Here is a 20,770-nt window from a genome sequence, read left to right as displayed (position 1 = left end):
ACTCAGGAGGTGCCACGAGGCTGGCTCCAGGGGATTACAAATCCAGGGGATTACAAATGCTTCCTTGCGGGAGGGGGTCTTTCCCGCGGCCTTGAAAGAGGCGGTGGTGAGACCCCTCCTCAAGAAGCCTTCCCTGGACCCAGCTGTTTTAGGAAATTACCGGCCAGTCTCCAATCTTTGCTTCACGGCGAAGGTTGTAGAGAGTGTGGTGGCATGTCAGCTGCCCCAGTACCTGGATGAAGCTGTCTATCGAGACCCATTCCAGTCCGGCTTCCGGCCCGGATACAGTACGGAGACAGCTTTGGTCGCACTGGTGGATGATCTCTGGAGGGCCAGGGATAGGGGTTACTCCTCTGCCCTGGTCCTATTAGACCTCTCAGCGGCTTTTGATACCATCGACCATGGTATCCTGCTGCGCCGGTTGGGGGGATTGGGAGTGGGAGGCACCGTTTATCGGTGGTTCTCCTCCTACCTCTCTGACCGGACGCAGACGGTGTTGACAGGGGGGCAGAGATCGACTCCAAGGTGCCTCATGTGTGGGGTGCCGCAGGGGTCGATTCTCTCACCCCTCCTGTTCAACATCTATATGAAGCCGCTGGGTGAGATCATCAGTGGCTTTGGGGTGAGATACCAACTGTACGCTGATGATACTCAGCTGTACTTTTCCACCCCGGGCCACCCCAGTGAAGCTGTCGAAGTGCTGTCCCAGTGTTTGGAAGCCGTACGGGTCTGGATGGGGAGGAACAGGCTCAAACTTAATCCCTCCAAGACGGAGTGGCTGTGGATGCCGGCACCTCGGTACAGTCAGCTGCAGATGCGGCTGTCTGTCGGGGGTGAGTCATTGGCCCCGATGGAGAAGGTACGCAACTTGGGCGTGCTCCTGGATGGTCGGTTGTCCTTTGAAGACCATTTGGCAACCGTCTCCAGGAGAGCTTTTTATCAGGTTCGCCTGATCCGCCAGTTGCGTCCCTTCCTGGACCGGGATGCCTTATGCACAGTCACTCATGCTCTCGTTACCTCTCGCCTGGACTACTGCAATGCTCTCTACATGGGGCTCCCCTTGAAGAGCACCCGGAGACTTCAGCTAGTTCAGAATGCGGCTGCGCGGGTTATTGTGGGAGCGGTTCGGAGCTCCCACATAACACCTATAATAATAATAATAATAATATTTTAATTTGTATACCGCCCTTCTCCCGAAGGACTCAGGGCGGTGAACAGGCAGATAAAATACAAATACACACAATAATTAAAAACATCCTGCGCAGACTGCACTGGCTACCTGTTGTTTTCCGGGTGCACTTCAAGGTATTGGTTACCACCTTTAAAGCGCTCCATGGCTTAGGGCCGGGCTATCTACGGGACCGTCTACTGCCAGCCTCTATCTCCTATCGTCCGGTACGTTCCCACAGAGAGGGACTCCTCAGGGTGCCGTCAGCCAAACAGTGTCGATTGGCGGCCCCCAGGGGGAGGGCCTTCTCTGTGGGGGCTCCGACCCTGTGGAACGAACTTCCCCTCGGACTTCGACAATTACCTGACCTTAGGACCTTTCGCCGTGAACTTAAAACTTATTTATTTCGTATGGCTGGACTAGCCTGATTTTTATCTCTAAATTTTAATTGAATTTATGGGTTTTTAAAGTTTTATAATTTTATGCGGGAGTATGTTATTTTAACATTTGGGCAAATTTAAATTAGTTTTCTAAGGGATGTTTTTAACTATTGTGTGTATCTGTATTTTATCTGCCTGTTCACCGCCCTGAGTCCTTCGGGAGAAGGGCGGTATACAAATTAAAATATTCATTCATTCATTCATTCACGTGTGCCAAGCAACATGGCTCTGCATGCCACTTCCGGCACGCGTGCCATAGGTTCAGCATCAAGGGTATATAAGAACCTTTCTTTAAAATAATCACTGATCAAGAGTCTCATTTAAATATTGTGCTAAGTCATGATGTATCTTAACATAGTAAATGAATCTATCCACTGCAGTTTAGTATTGCATAGACCAGCCTATTATTACTTATTCAAACATACAGTACTAAAAAATGTTTCCGACTTTGTATGGTGTGGCAAATCAGCTACTAACGCCTCTGTTCTCTTTTCCCACTACAATTTATAAGGAATTAAATGCAGACATTTTTAGAAGAAAATACACCATACACATAGCCATGCCTAATCAATTACACAGACTACTTTGTTTCAGTTCTAATAACAGACATATTTTCTTGCTAGCAACTTCTTAAAAAGCTCTGTCTTCATGCTGGAATGATTTTTTTTTCATCAGCCTATTCAGAATATTACATACCAATATAATGCTAACAGAAATAGACAAGATTGCATTATTACCATAAGAGACTGGAGAGCAAGTATACTTTTAATTATCAGTACATTCCCCATTTGACCTAGGAACTAAACCCTAAACTGAAACAATATTCTTTTATATTAAATTAGTGCAAGCATATGCAATTTAAAATTATCTATTCAGATACTGAATATTATTTCAGTTTCTAAAACTATAGTGTGGTCTTCATTAACAAAAACCAACCAGCTTAATTTGCTATAGAATCTTCAACAATTAGAATTCTGCACAAATTGGAGAGAACAAGTAGTCTGAATGGTGAAAAAAGAGAGTACAATCTTTTCCACTAGTCTAAACTAGATTTAGTGGCATCTTGCTTCTACTTAAATGACCTATTTTGTATTATTTTTGCAATGTACACCAAAAACTAACATTTTACCTTGTTAAGGTCAGAAGTGTCATTTTCAGAGAATACTATCAATAAGATACATGCATGCTGGCACATCCAACTGAATATGTCTCAATTTTTTATGAGAATGGTTGAATTCATCCAGTCTGACTTTCTATCACTTTTTTTGCCACTAGGAGGGAGAAAGGAACCATGCTTTGATAACCTCCACAAAGAACAGATGAGAAAAATGGAAAGACCAGCATTTGGGGTCGCTCCCTGACCTCTAGGCTAAGTACTGAAAGGCAGAGAAAAGTAAAAGCCTTACCTAGAATAGTGATAGCAGCACAGGAAAATAGTATACATAAGCACTGAGGCAGGAAATTTTCCAGAGTTATATTTCTCTGTGGAAAATGTCCATATGTCCAGACACACTATTTTACAATATTAGTATTCTAATAAACAAACATTTTTTCAGGTGAATCATGCACGCAGACATCCTATATTGGCAGTACATATAGGAATGTGGGTTCTAATGGTGGAATAACAGCTCTCAGCTTTTGTGTATTTTTCTTGACATTTAAGCAGTATGAGAATCTCAGTACCATACTCTTACTATAGCTTACATTGTGTTGGAGGAAAAGTTAAACATTTTGAATAGCATTTAAAACCATTTAAAATGGGTGTTATTAAGGAAAAATCTAAAATCTATATCTAAAAAATGGAAATAATTACCATACATGGAATACGAAATACAGTCCTATACGTTATAATAAAATAGTTAATCCTTCAGGTGCCACAAGACTCTCTTAATCCTGTTTCTTTGTTGTTAGTGTTTGATTTTGGCTTTTTGCTGTAGAAGTCTATTCCTTGTTACACTATGATAATGTGTTCAATAACTACAACTATTGTGGTAGTTTATAAAACACAATGTACAGCTAGCACAATGAATGAATTCAACCAATTATATATTTATTATAAATATATAATAAATATATTTATTTAACAATGTTGCATTACTATACGATCGTGGAGTTTTTCTGGAATATTTTGAATCTCTATTTTTCAGAAACTATTAAATGCAATTCATTTAGGTTCAATGAACCTCTTCAGTTCGAGAGTATGGATAAATATGTGAAATCATATAAAATATTTCAAATTTACTATTCCAAATTAATTTGAGACACTATTTAAGTAAACGCACTGAAATGAAATTCAAATTATATTATGTTCCTTATATATATATAGGATCCTTATATATATAGGATCGTGGCTCCTAACATTCTGTAACATAAACCTAAAAAGACTTCTGAGAAATAATTTCTATTCAACGCTTAACCCCTTCCTGATTTGAGGGCTCCATGTAAGCAAGAATGTGATCGTGGTTGCTGAAGGAGCCTTTAAATCCTAGTTTATTGCTTTGACTCATGGAAACATACATTCTCATGGGTTTCAGTGTATTAACCATTCTTTATTGAACAACAATTCAGAATGTTCTTTTAATTTAACAAAGATTTAGAGAAAAATAGATCCCAGAAGCCTACAAAATTCATGCCATTATTAGTAGATACTTTAAATAATTATCTCTGGTGAAGCACTTCTGAAATGTATGCAGAAATTATTCACGTTACATTAAATAAGCACCCCAGTTAGTACATTTGTAGCTGTAACAATATCAACATTTTTATAGATCAATAATGATGACATCAATAACAGTTCATTGAACTGCCATGCCAGTTCAGATGGGTCCTCTTATCAAAAGTGGCAAAGGAGATGAAACATTATCAACTCTCAAATGTTGTTGTTTGTTGTTCGCCACAGCATAATCAAACAATCTGCAACTTTCACTTGATATTTCTTGTCTATGCTATTTGTTTAAAACATTGATAACTCACCTTTTATCTAGAAAATCAAACAAGCTCTGTCCAAATAATAATAATAATAATAATAATAATAATAATAATAATAATAATAATAATAATAATAATATTTTAATTTGTATACCGCCCTTCTCCCGAAGGACTCAGGGCGGTGAACAGGCAGATAAAATATAAATACACACAATAATTAAAAACATCCCTTAAAAAACTAATTTAAATGCCCAAAATGTTAAAAAACGTACTCCCCCGTAAAAATCACAAAATTTTAAAAACCCATCCAATAAAAATAAAAATCAGGTTAGTCCAGCCATACGAAATAAATAAGTTTTAAGTTCGCGGCGAAAGGTCCTAAGGCCAGGTAATTGTCGAAGTCCGAGGGGAAGTTCGTTCCACAGGGTCGGAGCTCCCACAGAGAAGGCCCTCCCCCTGGGGGCCGCCAGTCGACACTGTTTGGCTGACGGCACCCTGAGGAGTCCCTTTCTGTGGGAACGTACCGGACGATGGGAGATAGAAGCCGGCAGTAGACGGTCCCGTAGATAGCCCGGTCCTAAGCCATGGAGCGCTTTAAAGGTGGTAACCAATACCTTGAAGCGCACCCGGAAAACAACAGGTAGCCAGTGCAGTCTGCGCAGGATAGGTGTTATGTGGGAGCTCCGAGACGCTCCCTCAATAATCCTTATAAATATCTTCTTCACAACAAACCTATGAAGTAGTTTAGACTGAGAGACAGCAAGTGACACCAATGATTTTCATGACTGAGGATATTTGACATAAAGCTTTCTAGTCTTAGCTCGTTTTTTTTAACAGAGAAATTTTAAGATGCTAGAGGCTCATCATTGGATTTTGTAGTTATAATGGTACACTGCCTATTCACTATGAGAATTCTCAGGTTCAAAAAGTACTATCATTGACCTGACATTTATGGAAAGGCTATTTATTCAGGTGTGTTTACTGAAAGGAATTATTTTTGCCAACTCATGTACATTTTCCTGTGCCATTTCTCATACCAAACATAATCTTTGAAAACAGATATTCCAAGTATTTACAGGGTATTAAAAATATCATTTCACTAGCCTTCCTGAAGAAGTTTAACAACGAAAAGCCTAACATCAATAAAACTATGATTTTTGGAAAGCACTATGAATCTTCACAAGATATCTAAAAAGTACATGAGTTGGCAAAAATAATTCCTTTCAGTAAACACAAACTAATGTACTATATATTTTAGGTGGGTTATATTTCCTAGTACCAAAAACAGACATACCATATGCAGAAGTCTGAAATAATCAATGCAAAGAAACAATGTTAAGCAGAAATTAATACATCAATATTTTATTTCCAAAAATAGAGTTTACCTATTTCTGATGTTTTTCATATATCAGATATAAAATTCACATGAAACTCTCATAAAAAAATATCTATATTTAAATTAGAGGAAAATTCATTTCCTCTAATGAAGGATAAAAATCAAATAAGATATATCCTGATTTATAACAATATAGAAAGTTACCAAATAACAAATATGAGACAGAAATTTTTTAAAAAATGTAATTTAATCCCTAGATTCTGCTGTGTGCCTGTGAAAGATGATTTTATACCAACATTTCATCACCCTACTAAGATGACAAATTTCTACATCAGTGGGCTTTTAATGTACTGCTATCAGTGTTCCTATTTGGTAGAAATAAATAAATAAATCTGCTGCTCCTAAAGTATTTGTCATTCTGATCAAAATAAGCCATGTCCTTCTGTACTTCCTTTTTGATAATTCATATTATTACTTATTTTATATGATATATCACTATATCAAATCAAAATAATACATCCAACAAACTGCTTAGCAGCAAGAATTGAGGATGTTACGCTGAAGATCTATAAATATTACATAGCATGTAATCACCAAATTATCAGCATAATCTTAAATTATGCTAGGCACAAAGTACACCATTTATATAATGGCAGCAGAGTGACCCTTTAAAGGGGGATATAAACAGTCCTCTACTAGAAATTCCACAATGGGAAAGTTCTGTGCTCTAATGGGCCTTTAAAAATGAGATGCCATTTCCCGAAACAGGATTGTATGCAGTTTGGGCAGCAAACAAATTTTATATTATCACTGCAGTAACCATAAATTGAAAAGTTTTGAGAAAGATCTGTACGAACTGATTTTTTTTAAAAGTACACAAACATGTTTTTCCAAAAATAGAGACAGATGACTATTAGGAAAAAGTGAATATTTAACTTTTTCATGGAAAGTTAAATGTCTTACCAAACAACTAAAAAAACTCAAGTTTTTATGACCCTGTAATCCCTGAATTAAACAACTAAAACAGTAAACGTATGTGAAAAAGAACATAAATAGTTCTGAAAATATATTCAGGAATTTTGGAAAGCTTCCTTTTAGAATTCTTCCACATACAGTATAGCAGAAGCATAATCTTTACTGGTTTTATTATTTGTATCTGATTTTTACTGTGTTGCTTTTTTTCTTTACTTTGTAAAACCTGCACTTCATACTCTAATCCTTCAGAATTCGATTGTGTTTGTTTCTAAACTTTATATCTATCAACACGAATGACAATCATTATCAATTCTCATTTTCAAGGTGTGAATTCCTTCCTTTCAAGTGTCTTTATTTTCAAGGGCTGACCTACAGTATATGTTTCAGAGATGGCACAACAATGAAAGACTAAGGGCTGGAGTCCACATATTTTGCCACGGGGATGCTGCCATCACCATCCTGGCTAGAACATGCAGAAGTACTTACTGTGTGGAGCTCCGTGATCATGCACTGATATCCCATGCTCCTGTTCTCAGCCACATCTCCGCCATGGCAAATGTAGTTATGTGCTCCAGCCCTAAGAATATCAAATGCAATATGTCCATCATAACTAGGCCACACCAGGTTCAGTGATAAAGTGATATACCATATATAATCTGCTCAAATTATTAACTATACTCCTCAGTACATGATAAATTTCTATTTCTCATCTTAGTACACTCCAAACTTTCAACATTTCTCTTTGGTCCCAAGTTTCACTATATCACTGAGCTTGTACCATGACTAATTACTATCTATTGAAATAGGGGTTTTTTTCTATCTATGTCTGTCAAAAGCTGTTTAGAAGCATACAGAGGAATCCTCCCTCCCATGTATGCATTTTTAAAATAATATTTTCAGAAGTTTAATTCAGTTTAATTTTGAACCTTATCAGTAAGATTTATCAAGAAGCTCTTCAGTCACCAGAGTCATTTATTTTTTACAACCATAGAAGATGCTTGTTTAAACTCTTAAAATTTTTTACCTAGATTTGGAGTCAGACATTAGATTCAAAGTCAGTGTAGAGCAGGGGTGTCAAAGTGATGGCCTGCTGGCCAGATGCATCATGCACTGGCCACGACCACCCCAGCTCCGCAAAGGGAAAAAATGTCACAAAACATCACATGACAGCAACGTGATGCTACAAGTTTGACACCTGTGGTATAGAGGATAGATTGATTACTGAAGGATGTTAACCGTAGGAAAAACACAAGATAAAATTTTGAAAATCTCTTTGCCCATGCATCTACAGGGATTCCTCAATTTACAGCAGTTCATTTACTGACCGTTCAAAGTTACAACGGCACTAAAAATGTGACTCACGACCATTTTTCACAGTTATGACCTTTGCAGCATCCCCATGATCATGTGACCAAAATTCAGATGCTTGGTAACTGACTCATATTTATGACTGTTGCTGTGTTCCAAACTTATGTGATCATCTTTTGCAACCTTCTCACAAGCAAAGTCAATGGAGAAGCCAGGTTCATTTAACAACCGGTCTACTAACTTATCAACTGCAATGATTCACTTAACAACTGTGGCAAGAAAAGTCATAAAATGGGGCAAAACTCGCTTAACAAATGTCTCACTTAACAACCAAAATGTTGGGCTCCGTTGTGGTTGTAAGCTGAGAACTACCTGTATTAGCCCAACCTAGACCATTCTTCCCATCATCCAGTATAAGGTTTGCAAGGGATCTAGAAGATCATCTAATACAGAGGTTCTCAACCTCAACCCCCATCACCACCATAGTAAAAGGTGCTGAAAATGTGCACCAAAGGGTATTGCTATCAATCCTAGAGATGTAGATAAAATATTGAATTAGCAAAGACCATATTTTCCCTAGAGCCTGCCAGGTTCCCTAGATTGGGAGTCCCCTTAATAAACAGAAGGAACCCCTCTATTTATAACACAACTCAGTTCAAGCGTCTCTGAATACTCTGAAGTGGAAAAATGCAAAGCAGTGGTTTCTGAAATTCCGTATATGTTATAGTAACTATAATAGCAGATGCCAATATATTATCAGCATTAATGGTAAACCATTCTAGTTTAGCCTTTTAATCACAGAAAACACTAACTCTACTAAAATTATGAATTAGCAACACAAGGTATTTGAAACATGGGGAGGAAAGAGAATCCTTTAAATCCTTGTTATTTGATTCAAGAACAACCATGTAAAATATATGCCGCATTTTAAATGTGTTTTGTATAACTTTTACCTCAGCAGAATACTTAAATACAATTCTGAGATATATTTATTTATTTATTATTTATTTATTTATTGTTTAAATTTCTATACCGCCCTTCTCCCAAAGGACTCAGGGCGGTTTACAGCCAGAATAAAATAATTGAGAACAAAAATTAAAACCAATTTAAAAAGAGAAAATTGAAAGTTGGCTGGAAAAACCCCATTTAAAAAAAACGTTAGGCCAGTCCTGCGCGATGGAACAGAAATGTTTTCAGCTCGCATCGAAAGGTCCGAAGATCAGGGAGTTGGCGGATACCTGGTGGTAGCTCATTCCAGAGGGTTGGTGCTCCCACAGAGAAGGCCCTCCCCCTGGGTGTTGCCAGCCGACATTGTCTGGCTGACGGCACCCTGAGGAGACCCTCCCTATGGGAACGCACTGGTCGATGGGAGGTCGCCGGTAGCAGCAGGCGGTCCCGTAAATAACCCAGTCCTATGCCATGGAACGCTTTAAAGGTGGTAACCAACACCTTGAATTGCACCCGAAAGACCACCGGAAGCCAGTGCAGCCTGTGCAGGAGAGGTGTTATATGGGAGCAACGAGTCACTCCCTCTATCACCCGCGCGGCTGCATTCTGAACCAGTTGGAGCCTTCAGGTGCTCTTCAAGGGGAGCCTCATCTAGAGAACGTTACAATAGTCCAGATGGGAGGTGACAAGGGCGTGAGTGACTGTGCATAAGGAATCCCGGTCTAGGAAGGAACGCAATTGGCGTATCAGGCGAACCTGATAAAAAGCTCCTCTGGCGACAGCCGTCATATGCTCTTCCAATGACAGCCGTGCATCCAGAAGGACGCCCAGTTTGTGGACCCTCTCTGTGGGGGCCAATGACTCGTCTCCCACAGTCAGCAATGGCATCAGCTGTTTATACCGGGATGCCAGCATCCACAGCCACTCGGTCTTGGCGGGATTGAGTCGGAGCCTGTTTTTCCCCATCCAGACCCACATGGCCTCCAGACACCGGGACATCACTTCAACGGCTTCGCTGGGGTGGTTAGGGGTGGAAATGTACAGCTGTGTATCATCAGCGTACAGATGACACCGCACCCCAAAATCACGGATGATCTCACCCAGCGGCTTCATATAGATGTTGAACAGGAGAGGCGAGAGAACCGACCCCTGAGGCACCCCACACAAGAGGCGCCTCGCGGTCGATCTCTGCCCTCCTGCCAACACCGTCTGCGACTGGTCAGAGAGGAAGGAGGAGAACCACTGAAAAATGGTGCCCCCCACTCCTAACCCCTCCAGCCGCAGCAGCAAGATACCATGGTCGATGGTATCAAAAGCTGCTGAGAGATCTAATAGGACCAGGGCAGAGGAACAACCCCTGTCCCGGGTCCTCCAGAGATTATCCACCAACGCGACCAACGCCGTCTCTGTGCTGTACCCAGGCCAGAAACTGGACTGGAACGGGTCCAGATAGACAGTTTCATCCAGGTACTGAGGGAGCTGATGCGCTACCACACTCTCAACAACCTTCGTCACAAAACGAAGGTTGGAGACTGGACGGTAGTTCGATAAAACAGTGGATCCAGGGAGGGCTTCTTGAGAAGGGGTCTCACCACAGCCTCTTTCAAGGCTGTAGGGAAGACACCCTTCCTCAAAGAAGCGTTAACAATTCCCTGAAGCCAGCCTCATGTAACCTCCTGTGTGGCCAGTACCAACCAGGAGAGACACGGGTCCAATAAACATGTGGTTGCATTCAGCCTCCTCAGTATCCTGTCCATGTCCTCGGGAGCCACAGGCTCCTCCCAGATGACAGTCTCAAGATCCGCCTCCGTCATCCCATCCGAAACTACCCAATCTGTGTCCAGCCCATCCCGAATCTGAGCGATTTTATCGTGCAGATATTGTCCAAAATCCTCAGCACGGCCTTGCAAGGGATCTTCCCTAGCTCCCTGAGTAAGAAGGGAGCGGGTCACCCTAAACAAGGTTGCTGGGCGGTTATCTGCCGACGCAATAAGAGCGGAGAAATATGCTTCGCCGCTCTTATCGCCACTAGATAGGTCTGGTATATATTATACCACAGAGGCTTTTAACCTAGCTATTTCTTCCACAATATATAAAACCAGGATTTTTATTAATTGACATCAATGATAAGTTATTTATATTACTTCTGCAATATCAAAATTGTTCACCAAATTCATTTACTAATCCCTTAATCTCTTGAAAATGTAGGGGATTTTAAAAAAAAATCGCAATTCTACTACATTAAGTGAAAATTTATAAACAAAGATGCGCACACATATCATCTCCTACTAACAACACTCTTGTATATTTAGGGACCTTTACTTTACAATGAGAAATTAATGAATATTAAAACTTAAATTACAGAGTGGATACCAGGTGAGGCACCCTTAGAAAATAGGTGCTGGCAATGGGAATTACCAAACTGCTAACCCTGAGGCACAAGGCCAGGTAAGAGTGCGAAATTCCAGAGACTGGGTTTCTGTGGGTTGAAGAATGCAATGCAGAATATTTTATGAACTTGGGAATCAGAATCATCTCTCTTTTCTATGGACAATGTGTACAAATACTGCAGTTATATTTCTGTATTCTCATGGTTAATAGTTTCTAATCATTTAAAGAAAAAAATGCATGTTACTTAAACATTTCTAGGAAGAGCAAAAGGCTGAAAACAAAGGCTAAACGCCATTCAGGATTAAACTGATAGAAAAGAGAAAACCGAGATGCTTGAACTGCAAATGAATTAACAAAACAGAATTCTCTTCAGGACAAACACTGCATGCCCTGCTCTGGAAAGCACTCTAATCTTCTGAAGAAAAATTAAGTAGAAATGGGAATGTACAATACAGAAGAAATGTCTACCACTTTGGCTTTTGATATTTTTCTGAAAAACATCATTTGATACAACTCACTGTAACTGAAAAAAAATTATTTTTCAAAATAAAAGTTAAACAAAGCTCAAATTATGCTTATTAAAAGATTTCTATATAAAAGGTAGAGGCGAAATAATTTGTAAGGAGGAAATTTTATACCATGCTTGTACTTCCAGTAAATTCAAATGAGCTAATAATGCAAATAATTTTTACACAACACTTTAAAAAACTGGAAATTTATTTGATGGTGCAGAACATAGTGGCTCTGGAATCACGATATATTATAAATATATCTCAAGCTCCTTTCTTATGCACTGCTTCATAAATATTGCAAAAAATATTATTTGAGCATTATTGATGTTGCAATTAATACAAATATTAGTAGGATTAGAAGAAAATTAAGGTATTGCATCAGTTAATGTATGAAGACGTTTTAATTTCTTTAGCATCACATGACTCTTACTTAGTAAAGATACCTCAGAATATATGAGCTATATTTACATCACATTTCTACAAAGTGGGTTTTAGGTGAAAATTTAAAAATACAAGGGATGGTGGTTAGAGTATTTTATGTGAAAAAGAAGAGCAATGTCAACGAAAAGTTAATTTGGAATGAAATGTAAGTTTTCATTCACTGTTACAACACTGGAACTAGGAGAGAACTTATTCATAAATTATCTATTCCCTGATTCAGATGACGAGGACCATGCTGGCTCTTAAGACCTAAGTATTTTCTTGGACATTGGGCCAGAATATTGAGTGAGTTTATCCCTAGATATTATGGTAGCATATTGGTTAGCATCTCAGTTGCCAATTTGTTCTGCTGTTTTGATATATATTCTTTTTATTATTTCTATTTTACTTGTACACTAAACTGAATAACTGAGTTGATCTACTCCTAAGGGTTCCCAATATTCTGAAGTCAATTGTCAAAGTGCATAGAGAGTTACAGTAGTTAAGTCCGGCACCTTGAGTGGAAAGTGTATAATGTTAGATTTATCCTTTGGGGTTTTAAGAGGATTTTTTATATGCCACTAATATTGTGATACTACAAGAAAATTCATTATTATTAAATTTGTTAAAAAAAAGAAAAGCTAGGAAAAAAATTAATCTATAAGGAAATTGAAATGAAGGAGGGGTTGAAATGTATATTTAGAGAGTAAGAAAGATGACCTTGATAAATGCAAGCTACCTAGGCAGAACAAGAGATCTCTTAAATCTACAAGAGAGATAATATTCAGAAGTAGCACAATCAGACACCTCCCTAATTCAATGGAAGAGGAGAAGGAAGGAATGCAGCACAATCAGAGTTTCAAAATTATGTTGTTATTGTTAGTTGGGAAGTTGTGTCCAATCCATTGTGAACCCATGGACAATGTTCTTCCAGGCCTTCCTGTCTTCTACCATCCCCCGGAGTCCATTTAATTTTAGGCCGACTGCTTCAGTGATTCCATTCAGCCACCTCACTCTCTGTCGTCCTGTTCTTCTTTTGCCCTCAATCGTTCCCAGCATTAAGCTCTTTTCTTATTATAGCCTATATAAAAGTAGTTTCAGCCTTCTGATTTATTGATCCAATCTACTTAGTGGGATTAATATCACTCTTGCAAATCTAATGGCTACTGACAAACAGAAAACTCTGAACCAGAGACTTCAGTAGTCCTGAACCAGAGACTTCAGCAGTCCTTCCCAAGTGTCTAATGATTTTTCTTCTCCCCTAAAATCACAGTTTGGTTGACCCTGTAAGCACATCCCAGACCTTGTTTTAGAAATCTAGCTTTAGGGACAACCTCAAATTAATCTAAGAAGCCAAGATAGAAATTGTTTTTATTTCAGAGCAATGCAACGACTTAAAGGTAGGAGTTATTAATATCTATGTAATGACAATTCCGATTGTCCTGGTCTGGTGCCACCAAACTCAGAGAGGAGGATGGACCTTTAGATCAGTCCTTCCCAAGTGTCTAATGATTTTTCTTCTCCCCTAAAGTCACAGTTTGGCTGACCCTGTAAGCACATCCCAAAATATGGAAGCACCTATAGCCTTGGACAGATTTGTGTCTGCACTGACTTCCCTGTTTACTAATTCAGAGGAGCTCCTTCATGTACTGAGAAACTTCCAAGACATTAAATGACAGGGACGATGCCTAGAGAGCCACTGGTAGAAAATAAGAAGCAAATTTGATTTGAACATGCACTGTAATGATAAAAATGGTAAAACAGTATTCCTCCACTCCTTGTCATGTTTGCACAGGTCTAACCAGCAACTCAATTTAAAGTGACCCAGATGCGGAAGGCTGGGCCAGAACATAATTTGCTAGGCTGCTGTGAACAGTAACTAATACTACTCTTTAGGTGTCTTCTACATAGTAGTGAGCAGGACATCTAGTAGACAAAATTGTCTGGATGTTAGCTAGATGGTTTCCTAGTGAGATGTCAGAAGTCATAATTATCAAAATTATCTGGACTGCAACATCAGTTCTGCCATCAGCTTGGATCCTTATCCATTCTTGATGAAAGCCTCCAAGGAGATGAAAAGGAACCTGGACAATTTTCTCTTGACAAAAAGGTTGCTGAGAGTTTGGTGAGCCTGTAGTTGCAGAAACCTCGGAAATGCATATGAACCATTTTCAGTTAAGGGTTTTATTCCTGATATGGAACAAAACCCATAATGATTACTCTTGTGGATAATCTGTGGTGGACAATGATAGGTGAAGTACCTGATCTTGACTGATACATCAGCAGATTTTAATGCTTTTGACCTCATTATTTTGTTGGATCATATATGAGTTTTAACAGTCACGGGACCTTTTACAGTAGTTTCTTTTTTCTTAAATATCTTCTTGCAGAAATATTCTATTTTTGTTTCTGGATGAGGTTACATTTGAAATTTGGGGTTCCTCCTGAACTTGCAGTTCCTGCTTAAAAAGCAGACGGCAGCTTTGGCTAAGAGAGCCTTTGCAAAGTTTCCTCTTGTGCTCCAATTATAATCTTCAAACTAGGAGGCTTTGTTCACTGCCCTTCATGCTTTAGTCACCTTATATTTAATTAACAGCAATATGCTATATATGTGCCTTAAAGATCCCGCCAAAACTTCAACTGCTTCAGTGGCTTGAGCAGTTATAGGCATTACAGGTAGTCCTTGACTTACAACCATTCGTTTAGTGACCATTCAAAATTACAGCGGCACTAAAAAAAGTGACTTAGGAACATTTTTCACTTATAACCGTTGCAGCATCTGCAGCATCCCCATGATCAAATGATCAAAATTTGGACACTTGGTAACCGGTTCATATTTATGACAGTCAGTTTCTGACAAGTCTCTGACAAGCAGAGTCAATAGGAAAGCCAGATTCACTTAACAATCATGTTACTAACCTAACAACTGTAATGATTCACTTAACAACTGGGGCATCAAAGGTAGCAAAAAGAGGCAAAACTCCTAAACAATTTATTTAGCAATGGAAATTTTGGGCTCAATTGTGGTCGTAAGTTCAGGGCTACCTGTAGGTTATCTGCTCCAAGTCCTATACTGGTAGGCAGTTTGTTCTGATGCAATTCAAGCAATTCAAGCTCTTCATGGTCCAGGTCCACAATATCTGTGGGATTCATCTTACCATTGATCCCTGCAGGTTCTTTCAGATCCAGAAGAGAATGCTTCCTCTTGGTTCCTTAGGGCAATGGTTCCCAACCTTTCTGGTTCTGTGGACCAGCGATGGTGGGGAGTTTAGGGTTAGGGTTGTAGTTAGGGGAAGAGGTAGTGGTTTCATGACTCATGAAATAAATCAAGCTTTTTTTTTTTAGAACAGAGAAATTTTTCACTACTGACACAGATATTCTAAAACCAGAAAAACGAGCATGTAACGTATTTTTCACTCTATGTTCACATACACTTTATCCAAGATGTTTTCATCCACTTATCTTTTTATAAAAGTTTCAATTACTTATTTATTTAACCTTCAAGTCAGTCTCAACTCTTGGTGATTGCCTGGACAAGTTCCTGAAGTTTTCTTGGCAAGGTTTCAGAAGTGATTTGCCCTTGTTTTCTTCCTAGGGCTGAAAGAGTAATTGGCCCAAGGACATCCAGCTGGGTTCATGCCTAAACCAGGATTAGAACTCATGGTCTCCCAAAGAGACTCTTCAAAACCATTGGTGACATTTTATTTAAAATATGTTGATATAATTGGCAGTTTTAGCACAAAGAATGTATATAATACTCATCTTTAATTACAAAAGCATGCTTATAATGAGATTAGCTTATTTTCCGTATTTCAGAACTTCAATAAAGGAACAATACAATTGGAAATCAACTAGTCTATAGATTTAATAAAGACCAAACAGATATATGCTTATAGAGTTCCAAAAATTTAGAATAACCACTAGACAAATAAACTATATTTCTATAAAAAAATCTCCAGAATATGCAAAAATGTTCACTTATTAAAGAATTGAGTAATAAAAGATAAAATTAATTTACCATTTATTCATCATACTTGCACCAATGAAATATTATCAAAATGATCTGTTTCAAAATAAACAAATCAGTAAAATAATTTTAGAAATAAAAAAACCATTGGTAGCACATTTGTATACAACATACAAGATTTTAAAATGCAGGATTAGGAATTTCAAAATAAATGAATATTTGTGAGAATAGTACAACTGAATTAATAGATAAGAAAACTCCATTTAGTTGAGAGCAGCTTCTTATAAAATAAAGTAAAGGTAAAGGTTCCCCTTGCACATATGTGCTAATCGTTCCTGACTCTAGGGGGCAGTGGTCATCTCTGTTTCAAAACCGAAGAGCCAACGCTGTCCAAAGACATCTCCGTGGTCATGTGGCCAGCATGAATGAATGCCAAAGGGGCACGGACTACTGTTACCTTCCCACCAAAGGTGATCCCTATTTTTTCTACTTGCATTTTTATATGCTTTCGAACTGCTAGGTTGGCAAAAGCTGGAACACGTAACGGAAGCTCACCCCATTACACGGCACTAGGGATTCGAACCGCTGAACTGCTGACCTTTCGATTGACAAGCTCAGCGTCTTAGCCACTGAGGCACTGCACCCCTTCACCCACGGTGTGAGTGGTTTTTGCTTTTATAAATATAGATGCCAATATTACTCATTTGCATAAATAACCAATTTTAAACAAAAGACAACTGGTCTCAATTAGTCTGTTACACTGAATTTTACTGTATTAGCTTCATATATTGCACTCCACTACCTCTGCCTATCTTGCCGCCCTGCCAACCTGTCTTGCCACTCTACTCTTCACTCTCTCTGGCAGCTGTGGCAGCCCTGCCAACCTGACCCTGTTGGCCTTGCCATCCAGACAGAAATTACCTTACATAGAGTCAAACCAAATGTGCCTCACCAGCAGTGGAGATAGCAAAGATCAATTGAATGCAGCAGAATTGTGGAACCCATGGAAATGGAGTACCGGGATTTTGCACTCCATAGTGCTGGAGTGGTTGGTCCCAGCATGGGTTTGAGGAGGCACTCCTAAGCGGTGGTGGCAAGACTGTGCTAAAGTAGAGGCCCAGAGTCATCCAGCTAAGACTGAGCTTCTACTATCCTAGTACCATTACTGAGGAATGCCACTATGCAGGGCAGTCAGAAACAATTTACTGAATCCTTTGTAGACAACACCAAAGCACTTGGACTATACTTCGTTTGAAAACTGATTTAATTCTAAATATATTCTGTAACAATTAGCTGATTTAAACTTCTCATTCATGAAAGCAATACTGTATTATGAAAACTGTATTTAGTCTACAGACTATGGATATATCACCATACTACAACTTCTGAATAAAAATATCATACAGATGAACTACTTAAACACCTAGAAAAGTGTTCAGAGAAGAGCAGCAAACATGATAAGGGAGCTGGAGCCTAAACTGTAAGCTGAACGGTTAAGGGAACTAGGTATGTTTGGGCTAAGGAAGAAAAGAATTTGGGGAGGGGGGAGGGAACTATCTTCCAGTACTTGAGAGGCTGTCACAGAGAAGAGGGGATTGACTGATTCTCCAAAGCATCTGAGGGCAGAACAAGAAGTAATGAGTGGAAGCTCATTAAGGAGAGAGCCAACCTTGAAGTAAGGAGAAATTTCCTGATACTGAGAAAAATTAATCAATGAAACAGTTTTCCTCCCAGAATTGTGGGTTCTCCATAACTGGAGGTTTTCAAGAACAGATTGAATAACTACCAGTATTTGACCAGGAGGATATAAGGTCTCCTGCCTTGACCAGGGGTTGGACTAAACAACCTCCAAGGTCCCTTCCAGTCCTATGATTCTATGAGTTTATGAATACAAAACACATCACAATAAAATTCTTTTAAACTGGTACATTGTCAAAAGAATCCCACAGTACATAGCAATCATGCAGAGTATGCTATATAGAATTTCTATAATAAACTAATATATTGCTCTCAAAATGATGGCACTTTTATCACACCAGCTAAGAACTTCTCAACTGCTTATTCATTTTTATGCCTGTTAAATCAGAATGTGTAAATTTACTAATATGGGTAAGAATAAGAGATGAACTAATACTACTATCATGGCTAACAGTACTCTGGCATAATAATGTTAACCTCTAAAAGATGTTCTGGTTATGTGAGACATTTATCTTTTTTTCACCTGACAAATTCAAACAACATATTTCTTTTTCCCTACACAATTTATGATTTTTTTTTCTTTTTAGTGATCTTACTATGTTGCTTTCCCGATTGCTACTAGTCATTGTTTTAGGATCTATTATGTTTTAAACTTAATTACTGGGAATGGGAATTGTGAGACTGAGTCTGTGAACTGAAGTAGTACAAAACCCCAAGTAAATAAATGAATTTCCATGGATAACAATCGTGTTTACAGCAGAGTCATACTGTTGAAATTCCCGATTGTTGCAGCACTTTTTCAAACAGCTGCAACCAGAGGAATTGCTGCCAGCCTTAAAGAAACTGTCTGGTTTGTAAGTTTTTATCCATATCTACAACTGGAACAATGAAAAATCTCTCATACACCCGATCTTAGAACTTCTAATACACATTGTATAAATTCTAAGCAGATACTAAGCAGGCTGCTATTGTCTGCAATCCAAGGGCTCCAAAGCAGAACCCATCTACATTCTCTTTTTATACCAAAAATGTTCATCTTGCATCCATAAGGAAACCCCCTAAATGAAGATTTCTTCATAAAGAACATGATTATATCTCATGAAAAGGCAACAGCCTAATTGGCTGGTACAGAAGCAGCTATGGTGTTGAAGACCTGATTTAAGACTAGTCAGTCGAGAAATAAATGCACATACAAACACATTCCCAAGTAAAGTCATACTTCCAAAGTCTCTAATTAATTTTATTTCTTCATGCAACAGAATGCCAATGTAAAACTTCCCTGAAGCCTTCTCTACCAATTATTCTACAGGTAGTCCTTGACTTACAATCACAATTGAGCCTCAAAGTTTTTTTGCTAAGTAAGACAGTTGTTAAGAGAATTTTTCCCCATTTTATAACCTTTCTTGCCAGTTTAGTGCATCACTGCAGTTGTTCAGTTAGTAACACGTTTGTTAATTGAATCTAACTTCCCCACTGATTTTGCTCATCAGAAGGTCGCAAAAGGTGATTGCACGACACTGGGACATTGCAACTGTCATATGAACCAGATGCCAAGCATCCAAATTTTGATCAAGTGACCAAAGAGATGCTGCAACGTTGTAACTTGGAACAATCACTAAATGAACTGTTTTAAACTGAGGATGCCTGTACTGAGTTAATGAAATATAGTGGCAAGGAGCATCAAATTTCACTTTAACATCACTGAAATTTGAGTTCTTTTGTAGCAAATTCAACTGTGTAATAAAGGTCATTTAACTTTTTATGTCACAATGGCTACCACATTTTGTACAGTTTTTTCCTGGAATCAGAGTACACATTTAACCACATTTTGGGTCCGGTCCTTGAAACACTTGTTTTCTCAGATCTTATGAAACTGCAAGAATAGGAACTACTGCAATGCGTTCTACATAGAAGAATATGCAGAAGTTTCGGCTACTGTGAAATTGGCCACACAACCAGTTTTGAATACCTCAAGGGCTGCACATGGGACACCTTTGCTGCACAAGCTGCATTGGCTGTCAGTTTGCTCCCAGGTCCAATTCAAGGTGTTGCTTCTCATCTTTAAAGCCCTTTAATGGCACAGGACCAGATTACCTAAAGAATCATCTTATTCCAATTACATAACCCATCCCACCAGTCATGCAGGAAGCATATGCTATGCACCTTGTCAGTTAACGAATTTCATGGGTTACGGAGTCTAGGAGGACAGCCTTCTCTGCCATTGCCCTTGCTCTGTTGAACATCCTGTCCCCAGAGATTAGGTTGGCCCCCATTCTTCCAGAAGAGTATGAAGATCTAGCTCTGCCAACTGGCATGAGACTGAAGATGGCATGCAACCCTGAGGGTGGTTGTTGGCTTGAGGGCACTCCCTCCACCTTATAATTTGTTCATTAACTCTGTTTTTAATTTTGTTTCTTTTATATGGTTTATGACTTTTATCTGTAAAACCGCCTAGAGTCACTTAGACAGTGATATGAGCAGTGTATAAATTTGATAAATAATTTGTTCTGATTAAAATACCCAAGAACAGTTTAATTTATGGCAATGATGTTAGATCATGTTTGAAAAGTTACATGTGCAAATGTATATATACAGATACACATACGCAAAAGAAATGTATTTATAATACCTTGTAATTTTGTTAGGTCTGCTCATACAAAACAAACCAATAACTACTAC

General features: G+C 38.7%; 1 protein-coding gene across 9 annotated transcripts in view; it reads right to left on the bottom strand.

Moving 5' to 3' along the window:
- RAF1 (Raf-1 proto-oncogene, serine/threonine kinase) overlaps window positions 1–20,770 on the bottom strand; it is a 108,431-nt gene that overhangs the window by 32,296 nt on the left and 55,365 nt on the right. For 4 of the 9 annotated variants that reach the window (XM_058171799.1, XM_058171801.1, XM_058171797.1 and 1 more), the window contains one exon: window positions 7,334–7,424. The exons of the other annotated variants lie outside the window; for them this stretch is intronic. In XM_058171799.1, coding sequence (XP_058027782.1) covers window positions 7,334–7,369 — 36 coding nt within the window. In that variant the 5' untranslated portion in view covers window positions 7,370–7,424. The remainder of the gene's footprint in view (window positions 1–7,333; window positions 7,425–20,770) is intronic. 9 annotated transcript variants of the gene reach the window in all.

This window comes from Ahaetulla prasina, chromosome 2, assembly GCF_028640845.1.
Source record: "Ahaetulla prasina isolate Xishuangbanna chromosome 2, ASM2864084v1, whole genome shotgun sequence".
NCBI lineage: Eukaryota > Metazoa > Chordata > Lepidosauria > Squamata > Colubridae > Ahaetulla > Ahaetulla prasina.
This window is presented reverse-complemented; position numbering and strand designations above follow the sequence as displayed.